The sequence below is a fragment of the Vigna umbellata genome, chromosome 3 (assembly GCF_029865625.1).
Source record: "Vigna umbellata cultivar VRB3 chromosome 3, Vumbellata_1.0, whole genome shotgun sequence".
NCBI lineage: Eukaryota > Viridiplantae > Streptophyta > Magnoliopsida > Fabales > Fabaceae > Vigna > Vigna umbellata.
Window position 1 is genome coordinate 32,323,469 of NC_142167.1, and position 11,988 is coordinate 32,335,456.

General features: G+C 27.8%; 1 protein-coding gene across 2 annotated transcripts; it reads right to left on the minus strand.

Annotated features, from left to right (window-relative positions):
• Nucleotides 1-3,360: 3,360 nt before the first annotated feature.
• Nucleotides 3,361-8,628, minus strand: LOC124847841 (cysteine-rich receptor-like protein kinase 25). Of its 2 annotated transcripts, XM_088108936.1 has the most exons (8): nt 7,843-8,616; nt 7,006-7,034; nt 5,213-5,343; nt 4,991-5,112; nt 4,711-4,921; nt 4,053-4,287; nt 3,812-3,965; nt 3,361-3,690 (listed from the first exon to the last, which is right to left on the minus strand). In XM_088108936.1, the coding sequence occupies exons 1-8, from the start codon at nt 8,614-8,616 to the stop codon at nt 3,361-3,363; spliced, it is 1,986 nt and encodes a 661-aa protein (XP_087965062.1). The 2 variants fall into 2 exon arrangements, with proteins under 2 accessions (XP_087965062.1, XP_087965063.1); XM_088108937.1 differs by lacking the exon at nt 7,006-7,034 and having other exon boundaries at nt 5,213-5,350; nt 7,830-8,628.
• Between the last annotated feature and the right edge of the window lie 3,360 nt (nt 8,629-11,988).

Below are 11,988 nucleotides of genomic sequence, written 5' to 3' on the forward strand. Positions count from 1 at the left end.
CTCTTCCATTCCCAATGTATATAATCAATGTTGTCTAATATACTTGAAAAGCCTATCAAGGTGGGTCTTCACTCAAATATGAAAACATCGTAAAAAAAAAACTCAAACTTATTCAAGTATGATAAAACTATTAGTGATCCTATGTTAATATTATGTTGGAACGATTGACACTAGAAAGGGATTGAATAAAATATGTACTCTTTTTGTAGAGAACTATACTAGATTGTCTAACATACAAGCAACAAAAACAAAATTTATATTATCTCTTCTAAACATAAGAATTACATCCAATTCTCCTTTAAGCAAACTAGTTGAAAAGTTTAACTATCAATTATAGGTACAAAACCCACACCTAACTATAAAGAGTATTGAAATCACTCCTAGTTACGATAAATAAACAAATTACTCCTAGTTATATTATTGTAACCTTAACTAGCTATACTAGATTGTCTAACATACAAGCAACAAAAACAAAATTTATATTATCTCTTCTAAACATAAGAATTACATCCAATTCTCCTTTAAGCAAACTAGTTGAAAAGTTTAACTATCAATTATAGGTACAAAACCCACACCTAACTATAAAGAGTATTGAAATCACTCCTAGTTACGATAAATAAACAAATTACTCCTAGTTATATTATTGTAACCTTACCCTCAAATTAAGACCTCATGTAAAGAAATATGAAAAACTCTCAAAAAAAAGAGAAATTTAAGCTCAATGGGATTACTTCACAAAGAGAATAATTATAATGGTTCCGCTCACTCCCAAAGAACACTTCTTTGACCAAAATATGATTTTTTTTCTTAATCTTTGTCATCTCTGTAAAATCTTCTATGTATTTCTTGATTAATGTTTTGACTATGTGAAAAGTCTTTATTCATTTATTCTTTTACACTTCTATCTTTAACTATTTTAAAAATAATTCAAACAACATTTTATATCTAATAATTATTCATAGTTAAATCACATTTCTCAAATATATTGCTTTTCATAACTTTTTTTTATCATTTCTCATATAAAAGCTTTTTAAAATTAGATATTTAAATGTTGAAGATATTATTTCAAATAATGTTAAAGATATTGTTTCAAATATGTTTGAAAACACTTATTTTATAAAGTTTGATTATTTTAGGAATTGACTATGATTGTAATTCATATACAAGGAACTTTAAACTTTGTCATGAATCTGGTGATATTAATAGATGGTCTAAAGATGCTTCAACTAGCACAAAACACACATTATAACATTCAAATAATAAATTCATATTTAACATGTAAGCCACATTAAGTGTTTATTATCATAAAAACTCAAATAATCTAGATGGATTACACTGTCAGGACTATATGGATTAGATTATAGGGTTTCAACATATTTGAATATTAATATTGCATTTCTACAATGGAGAAAGACTTATTCTTATAGTTGCACAAACTTGTCTATAAAAATAACATCTTGATTGCTAAAGGATTACAAGACAAAGGAAAACACCCTTTCACATTTTAAACTTTAGGTTCTAAATTTTCTTCAAAATTATTCATTTATGTATACAAGATTGTTAATGATTTGAATAATATTTCTTGTCCATATTCATATATTATGATATCACTTAAGATATTCATGGAATATCACTGTAAATGTATATATTAATGTGATTATAAGAAAATTTCACTTTTAAAATGATAAATTAAAAGATATACTCATTACTAGATGAGACTATTAACATAAAGATGAAGCCTAGAAATTTTGATGATGTCTCAAAGTCAAGTCTCAAATGCTCAAGTTAAAAGAAGACCTTCATGAAGACTTTTATATTAAAACTTTTGTAATTTAATAGTTTTATGTATAGAGTATTATTTATCCTTGATTACAAGTATTGTGTGCTTAAAAGTTTTCTAAAAACTCATTTTGCCTTGGAATAATCGATTACCAACTTATGATAATTGATTATCCATAATCGATTATCACGTGCAATTATGAGTTTTTAAACATGTTTTTTTTACCGTTGTGCATACATTAAATGCATAATTATTACCTCTTTTAGATAATCGATTATCACGCGTTAAATAGATGACAACAAATTTTTAGAGGTGTCCTTGAGTGAGGTCTTTATAAAGATGTTTTAGACTCTCATTCTAAAACACACAACTGAACTCAAAAGTAAGTGTGATATAGGGTTTGTGTAATCCTTGTGCTTTGGCTTTGGGAACTTGGTATTGGTATAGAGCGAGAACTTTCACTAGGAGTGTGATTGAGTTTTGTTATTGTTGTTGAGTGAAGCCTATCATCCTCTGTGAAGATTCAAAGGAAGTGTTCATCCTTCGTGAAACATTCGGAAGAGATGTTCATCCGTTGTGGTTTTCAGGAGAAGTGAGTATCATCTCTTGGAGCAACAAGAGATGTGTTTCTAAACCCTTAAACTTGTCTTTCTATGTGATTGTAATAATTTATTGGTTTTGTGATAGTGAAAGTTAATCTCTATTTGGAATTAGCAACTAGACGTAGGATCCTTGGGATTTGAACCAATATGCATATATATCTTTCTTTACACTCTTTGTTAAGTAAATATTATAAAGAGATAAGAAAAAGTATTTTAAAGCACAATAAATTAATTCACCCCATAATCTTAATTTTTGTCCAAACATGCTAACCATTTTAGTGCACCGCTCTAACAAAAGACAAATTTAATTTCTATCAATTATATTTATAACAAAGAGAGGTAAAATAATATGTTAAGGATCAATAATATAATCTAACATGTGATCTAATTTACAGTCATCATAGTATAATGTTTATAACAGTATTATTTGGTAGATATTTCAACAATTTATGTAATGTTTATAATAGTATTATTTGGTAGATATTTCAACAATTTATGTATGTTTATAACATTAGCTAATGGTTAAATGTGTATAATGTGTTATTTGAAAAAAAAAAAAAAACAAACGAAATGTTCATTTATAGAAAGTTAATATATATAATTAACATTTTAGAATGTAAAGGATGTTAAATATATGAAAATTGAAAGAATAAATAATTTTTTGTTAATTTTTTTGTTGCAATTTGTTATTTATAATTAAAAAAATGACTTTATTACTTAAATAAAAAAGTTCACACACACACACACACACATATATATATATATATATATATATATATATATATATATATATATATATATATATATACCATTCATCATTATAAAAATATATTATAGATGATGGATAAACAAAGTTAAATTCAAAAGGATTATACAATTTGATAATACACTCAATTATAATTTGATAGGTATGATATAGTTAAGTCTTAAATAATATAATATGATTCAACAAAATATGTATAGATATTTAACATAAAATTATCGAGGATAAAAATTACTTGTAGACATCTCATTGACTGATACTGATACGGAATTGTTGATAGATTGCCTCAAACTTGGATTGTGTGCAACAATTGGATTTGTTCTTCGATTCAAAGAAAATGTCGGTTCTAGGGGAGAAGGTAATTCAACTAAGTGACCATTGAGATATGAGACAATGGTTAACATTGTAGGTCTAGCATCTGGATTTTCTTGAACGCATAATAAACCAATCTTAACACATCTAATGACTTCAATATTAGAATGATTTTCTTTTAAATCTGGATCTAATGTACTCAATGGTGTTTCATCCCTCCAATGCTCCCATACCTGTAACAATTGGTAAATTTAGCCAAATTATTACACTTTTTAGGTTATAAACTAATTTCATTTATACATTAAGCATAAATGATAATAAAATAAAAATATGGCAAAATTATATTATACTCACAAAATTCAAAAGACAATTAACAATACGATGTGGTTCATATGAACCTATATTCTTTTTTCCACTGACAATTTCGAGAATCATAACTCCAAAACTGTAAACATCTGATTTTTCAGAAAATTGACCAAACATTGCATACTCTGGAGACATATAACCACTGCAAAATTAGAAGAAAAATGACAAATAATTGTAAGCATGTTGTGAAGGAATGATAATTAATGTAGGAACGATATCCAAAACTTACTATGTTCCAATAATTCTCTTTGTACTTCCTTCTTGTTGATCATTTTCAACAATTCTAGCAAGACCAAAATCTGAAATCTTTGGATTCATATTTTCATCTAATAGTACATTACTGGGTTTGAGATCACGATGTATAACTTTAAGTCGAGAATGGTCGTGTAAATATAAAATTCCTCTAGCAATCCCTTCTATTATTTTATAACGCTCAGACCAAGTCAAAAACACTTGTTTAGTACCTACAAAAACATTCATTATGTGAGAAACTTAAGTGATATATCTTAAAGGTTTAAAAAACAATATATTAAATATCTTAAATATGCATATTATATATACGGAGTTTGCTAACTTACGTAACTTTGTAAAGTGTACCAACTTTTATTTGACAAAAGAAATCTTATTCATAAAAGAATATACTTTAAATATAAGGGTATTTTAATAACTTTTATTTTTAATTTAAAATAAAAAATTAGAAAAAAAGAAATTATTCAAATACCCTTAACCTTAAAACTTAGAATCCATAATATATGAGGGTATTTTTGTTAACTAAAATTTGATACACTTTAAGAGATTACATAAATTAGCAAACTCAAATATATATATATATATATATATATATATTAAACTTAAAAGAAACTAAAGAGAGATGAAAAGAATCAAACCAAATAAGAAGTAGTCCAAACTCTTGTTTGGCACATATTCATAGATAAGTATCTTCTCTTCCTCATCAAGACAAAATCCTTTGAAAGTTACTAAGTTTCTATGTTGGAATTTGGCTATCAACATAACTTCATTTTTAAACTCCTCTAAACCTTGTTTAGAATTTCTTGAAAGTCTTTTTACCGCTATAGATGTTCCATCAATAAGAATACCCTAAAAAATAGATAATTATTAATCTTAAAGCAAGAACGTACAGTAAACAAAATAACACAATTTTCTTACCTTGTAAACTTCTCCAAATCCTCCTTTGCCTATCTTATTGTCATCTGCAAAGTTGTTTGTTGCTGCTTCAATTATTGCCAACTTGAATTGCAAGGACTCTACAGTGAAACTTTCAAGTCCAACTAAAAAGAACTTCAATCGTTAATCCAAGTTTAAAATTTCATTAAGTATTCTAAATGAAAAATAAGTATTATAGTTTTTTTTCTTCTTTATCATACTTACAATTTTCTATGAGTATAATTTTATTACTCTTTCTTGTTTTTCTTCGAATCAAACTATAACAGCAAATGCCGAAAAGTAGTCCTGACAAAGTAATAGCGGAAGTAAGGATCACGATAATAGTTTGTGATCGACTTTTTCCTGTATAAAAAAAATATTAACATTCTATTAGGTCATGGTATATTGATAACAAGCATATAAAAGCAACTTGTTAAAAATTTATAAACTAGAATATTATTTATGAATTTTTTTTCTTCATGCAAACAACTAGTTGATCTAATTAAGTTCATCATGTTAAGAAATCTTTTAGATTTTAGTATTGTGAGTTGAAAAATATGATTAGAATTGTTAGTTAGTTTCCGTGGAAAACAATAGTCATTAATAAAACCTATAAACTAATACCATGATTATAAAAATGTGAAAGCATACAGTTTCTACAACTAAAAAAAATTGATCCAGATGAATGATCTTGTAAAAGAATATAGTTACACAACCTAAATACATCAAAGTATACTGTTGACAAAAGTTACCATTAAAAAAGTTATTATATATGATAAAAAAATACCAAATAACATATATGTGAAGTTTATGATAATGAAGTAGGTATACACGAAGATCAATCTAAATTTAGAATTATTTTTAGTATAATTCTCCATTTTTGTAAACATATATCCCTCATCCTTAATATTTCAAAAAAAAGATAAAAACAAACCTCTCCTAAATGAAACAAGCCCTACTACCGCCATAAAATATAAATTCATTAAGTTCACAAAACTTTAATTTAAGAGAAATCAAACATCTCCTAAATTTAAATACAAGTAAAAGGTGTTGGTAAATTAGAACTAATCTAAGTTTCACATTTTAGACTATGACAATCTACACAAGATATTGTAATGTTAAAAAATGATAGAATATAGTGTCTTTAAAGCAATGAGCTAGATTAAGGATGCAATGACAATGAAAATGTATAATGGGTCAAAGATAAAAAAAAAAAAAAAGAGAGCCTTCAATGTTAACCCTTATTAACTTCATAGATAAGGGATTCTTTCAATAGAAGTCAATTAAGAGAGAGATGTCCAGAGGATTTTATGCTCAATTAATGTTTTTTTTTTAAATTTCTGGAAAATGTGTTTTTTTTTTCTAATTCTAAGTTTCCTGGTTGTTTGAAATTTACATTTTGTATTAATAGAGTTTATATTTTATTTTTAACTATTTTTATATATTGGTTGGGAGAATTCAGTTATCTCGTTTAATTATATTTGTTTTTACTAATTAAATAACATTAGAATATCTAAAGAAAATTGTAATAGTTTTGTATCAAAATGAAAAAAAACAACCAAAATGATTGTAATATTTTTACCAATTGCTTTGAACAATTATCTGCATATTTCAGTAGTTTTAACACTCAACCAAAATCAAAGCTAATTATGTCAGATGATGCAGCAAAAGAAAAATAGTATGACTGATTAGAAACATGAGTATATATTTTTGTTTTGATTGAAATATTATTTACTTTTCAGCCGACTTAATGGACTCAAAGTAATAACATACTCACTGTTATAATTTGTATTGTATGTGTACTGATCGCTAGATATTAACCGCAATATCTTGATAAGTTGTTTAAATACGAAAAAAATGGATCGGTCACAATTACAACCAGTTAAACATTTAATTAGTCTATATATGTCAATATTCATATTAAAAGGAATTAGGTTATAATTAGATTGATTTAATCAAAAGTCTATAGAAAAAAATTATAAATATAGATCAAATGTATTATTAAAAGTTTTGATAACATATTAACTATTTTATTGATAAATTTAAGCTGAATTTAGCATTAGAACACATTTAACTAGTATTCATTTGAAGAACAAATTACCCTAATACAAAGATGATTGTATCAAAATATGCGATAAGAAAATTATTTTAAGTGAACATCTGAACTTACACCAAAAACATAATTATTTCTAAAACATTGGAAAATAATACTTTATTTAAAAGATATGAATATATTAATTATTATTTAACAAAATATCAACAAAATATGTTAATATATCTTTTATAGACCCAAAAAGTTCATAAATATTTAATTCCACTACAAAGGTATCCCACTTTTTCACTATTAGATTATTCACTCCCTCTTAATAATTTGAGGGTTGAAGTTTTTGTACATAGATTTCCCCTCCACTTCTATCAATAAATTCAAATAATTAACACCACTCTTATTAAATATCTATCACTTCACCATAGAAACTATATGGAGAATTTTGGTAAGAATATCCCCAACTCAATTGTTTCATAAATAACCTCCATTTCTTCCTACACGAGGTTTTTATCGTCCAAAGTTCTGACGATTTTAGTTTGCACAATAATCATTAAAAGTCATAATAAATTTATTGTTATAAAAAAAGAAAGTCGTTAGGAAGAAATGTTATTGTCAGAAGTTCTCCTAATTGTACAAATGATGTATAACTCTTAGACAATTTATTCCATGATCAATAATATTTTTTTACTTGTTCATTTTTATAATTTCTGGACAAATTTGTCTCATATATGTAAAAAAAACTAGAAGATGAAGTGAAGAAGAAAAACCTAGAAGATGAAGGCTAAGAAGAAAAACCTGATGATGGAGCGAGTCTTTCCGGTGGATTATCAGTGATAAGACCATAGAAAGGGTACATCTCATACCAAATGTTACAACTCGGAAACACAACTCTCGCTCCTTGTTTTCCATCACAACACGTTGGAAGATCCTCTATTGCTTCTGCAAGGCAAGTTCTGCAGTTTTCCGGTGACAAATCCTGGGTACACTGAGCGAGAGTGTAAACGGTCTCAGAATGGGACAAGTTCGTTTCCTTTGTCGAGAACCTCGCATCCGAAACCGCTGCTGCTTCTGCAGTTCGGTTCATTGCGTTGTGCAAGAAGTTCATGAAGCTGATTGTGGAGTTGGTGGAGACATCCTTAAGGCTGACAAGACGATGTTCTGGAGACGTGGCCACGACGGAGAAGAAGGGCACATTGGAATACCGAAGCTTGCATTCAGCGTACGACATCACAGCCTCTACGGAGTTGTTACAATCTGTTTCTGTAGATAACTTCTCGGTTGCGTTGGCCACGCATTGTTTGCACAGGCGTAAGGGTATGTCACCCCTACACATGAACAAACCATACACCGTATTGTTGCTGCTGAGGATGGTGGTGTTGTAGAATAACTTAGCAGATGCGCTGGAAGTGAAGGAAGAGAAAAGGGTTATCAAGTTCTTCTGATAGATGCTGGTAGAAGATGTTCTGTTTGCACTGCATTTTTGGTACTCAAAATAAACCCTGTCCTGGTTCTGTGCTTTAGTGGTTGGGAAGTTCAACAAGGTAATAACAAAGATAAGAAAGACGAGATTATTGGAAGCCATGGATCTGTTCGTGTTCAAGGGTGGGTGTTTCTGATATTCAGTGTTCAGGTTTTCTTCTGTTTTGTAATGGTACAGATGAAGTTGAAACTTTGAAAATATTGTGAGGGATTGCATTCCAAAGTCAATGAACTGGGCTACTCAAAGTCAACCACTCATCATGTCTCTGTCGTTTGTGATCATCTGAAACTATTACAAATTTTGGAACATCATGCGTTGAAAATGTCAAAATGAGATATGAAAAGTAAGAATGTTCATAAAAAGAAATGTGTGGCACGATGATGTTTTGTATTTAGAACGATGAGGATATATAATAGTTGGACCATTATATTTGAACAACTTTTTTTTTTAAATAAGAGAGTATGTGTCGTCTTTCGATGATCCGTATATTTAAAATCAACCAGTCTTAAACTATTATACAAGCGATTGTAAAAGATTTGTCAAAAAGAAAAGGAAAATGTTATTTGGACAACAAAAGTTTGACACAATTTTGACAACGGCGATGTGGCAGCTGTGCATTGGCTCAGTGAACCGGGGTGAGGGGTATTTTGGGTTTTTTCTGGTTTGTTTTCAATTCACTGAGCCAATGCACAGCTGCCACGTCGCCGTTGTCAAAATTGTGTCAAACTTTTGTTGTCCAAATAACATTTTCCAAAAGAAAAATTGTTAAAAAACATTTTCCAATAACTAATTGACTATCAAATCAATCTCTAACCAATGAAACTTACGTCTCAACCGGTTTCCCACAAGCAGGAACATATCTACTTAGAACTTATAGTTTAGAAAACAGTACAAAGAGCTAATAAGAATCTTCAATTTGGTAGCAGTCTTCAAATAATGTTACATTTAAAAAATATAACATAAAATTTAATAGACTATTTAAAGAATTAGATATTAAAAATTATTAAATTTAGATTAATATACGCACCAATACTTAATTAATACTAAAATAATTATAAAAATACGAACAGTATCTTTGTTTTCACTTTCTTATATATATAAAAGTAAATATATATATATATATATATATATATATATATATATATATATATATAATTTTTTTAGATATAAACAGGTCAAATCAATAAAACAAAGTTACCTGTAAAAAATAAATTTTAAATAAAATACAGTGTTTTTCAATCCTAGAAGTAAGCCAATATAAATGGACACATTATCCGTATTCATAGATATGTGTGTGTGTGTGTGAAGACTAATGTGGTTGTCAAAGGTGTAAAAATCAATATTTAAGTTTAAATAATTAAGAAAAAAACAAAGTACGTAGCATAAACATATGAATTAGTATTATTCTTTTGATTGAAAGTGATAGCTATGTTAAAGTATACGTGACATAATAATATGACACAAAAGTGCATCATCATCTATAAGTTTACATAATATTATAATGAAAGAATATATTTGGACAATGGGAAGAACTTGACAATTAATGAAAGATTTTAATAGTAAAAAATTATGACAATGGAATATCAACATAGAGAAAGTATTACAATAAATTTTGTAATTAAAATTGTAAAATAGTTTTTTATGTCAATTTATCAATATTATCATTTATGCCTCATTTATAATCTATCCATAAAAAATATTTAAAGATAACATCACATATGTACTTTCTCCACAAAGTCAGGGTGATTTTCCAGCTTTTATAATTTTAAAAATAGAATTTTAGTCTTTAAAATTGAATACAAAATTAAAACACGTTTTTATTTTAAACTTGGTAGTCAAACTTAGAAAATAAAAGAATATATAATCTTAATGATATAATTTTTTATATATTAAATATTGATATTTAAACTTAAATGTGTTAAATAATATAAATAATTACAACGTTATTTAGTATGTAAAAAAATTATTCAATATTCATTTTAAAATTTGAGAACCAATTTATATATATGTTTAAAATATGAAAATTTTAATTTTATGTCTTAAAAAATATAAACGTATTTATTCCTTAAAAATTATTAAGAATTAGTTGTCCAATTATATATGTAGGGATTTAGTCTTCATTTTCAACATTAATAATTGATTCTTGGTCTGAAATCGTAGATATTTATAATGTATTGAAGTTTTAAAATTGAGCAACTAAAATCAAAACTGTGAACCTAGCCATTTCTTTTTGAGAAGTGACGCATTTTGGATTCTAGTTCAAGTCATTTACCAACAGAATTTAAACTTTTATTGGAGGATTCAGGAATCTTCTGGAAAAATTGAAGCTTAGTCATATATATTAAACATCATTCAATGAAAGAAATAAGAAGGGTTTTGAAGGTGCAATAAATAAAATAATCTCATGTGTGTCTGCTGGAAAAATTGAAGTGGAGTAGGATGTCAACTGGGCGGCTGATTATCTCATCTTTATTTTTTAAATAAAAATTAACTTTATTATTTGAATAATATTTCTGGAAACAATAAATTTGGTTTCACAACATTGTTTCATTTATAAATAAAATAAGATTAAATTAAATTAAATATATATAAAATTTAAATTAAATACAGATAATAATATACGATATTGTTATAGACTAAACACTAAAAACAAAATTAAAAACACATTTAAAAGAACTATATATTGACATGTAATATGCTTTTAACATTATTCGTATAATATTAATAAAAATAATTTAATTAAATTAATTTTTCAAAAATTAAAACTTAATTAAAAACAACAAAAAGGACTTACTCAAAAAGTTTCAACCAAAATTATAATTAAATGACTAATAAGCAAAATATTTTGAAATATGTAGTAAAATGATCATTTTAGAAATTTGGGGATATGAAAAAAAAAATTAGGGGATTCAGGCACTAGTAAAAGATAGGGTTTTTAAATCGCGTATTATGCCTCGGTTTTTGAAGACCCGAGGCATATAAAAATACGGTGGCAGAAATGTAATTTTGGAGACACTATATGTCTCGGTTCTTTTAAACCCGTTTTTAAAAAAGGTATACTGCACCGGTTCTTTTAAACCCGCTTTTGAAAAAAAGTATACTGCACCGGTTCTTTTAAATCCGCTTTTGAAAAAGGTATACTGCACCGGTTGGAAATTAACCGAGGCCTATATTTGCCTCGTTTTAGGGTTAAAGTTCAAAACTATTTCAGTTTCACTATTCTTCTTCCCGCAAAACCTCCCTTCCCGCAAAACCTCCCTTCCCGCAAAACCTCTCTGCTCGCTGTTCACCACTGCTTTTTGCTTCGGCCGCCAGGCCACCGCACCACCGCCCCGTCGTCTCAGTTCCCCCTGCCACCGCACCACCGCACCACCGCCCCCGTCGTCCTTCCCGCAAAACCTCTCTGCTCGCTGTTCACCACTGCTTTTTGCTTCGGCCGCCACGCCACACCACCGCCACGCCCCACCACCACCG

What these genes read in the sequence shown, in the direction of transcription:
- LOC124847841 (XM_088108936.1), bottom strand. Translation starts at nt 8,616, where the DNA reads ATGGCTTCCAATAATCTCGTCTTTCTTATCTTTGTTATTACCTTGTTG. An exon ending in ATAATCCACCGGAAAGACTC is followed by an intron (nt 7,035 to 7,842) that starts GCTCCATCATCA and finishes TGCTAAATTCAG; the next exon opens with CTTAAATTTATCAATAAAAT. An exon ending in AAGAGAATTATTGGAACATA is followed by an intron (nt 3,966 to 4,052) that starts GTAAGTTTTGGA and finishes CTAATTTTGCAG; the next exon opens with TGGTTATATGTCTCCAGAGT.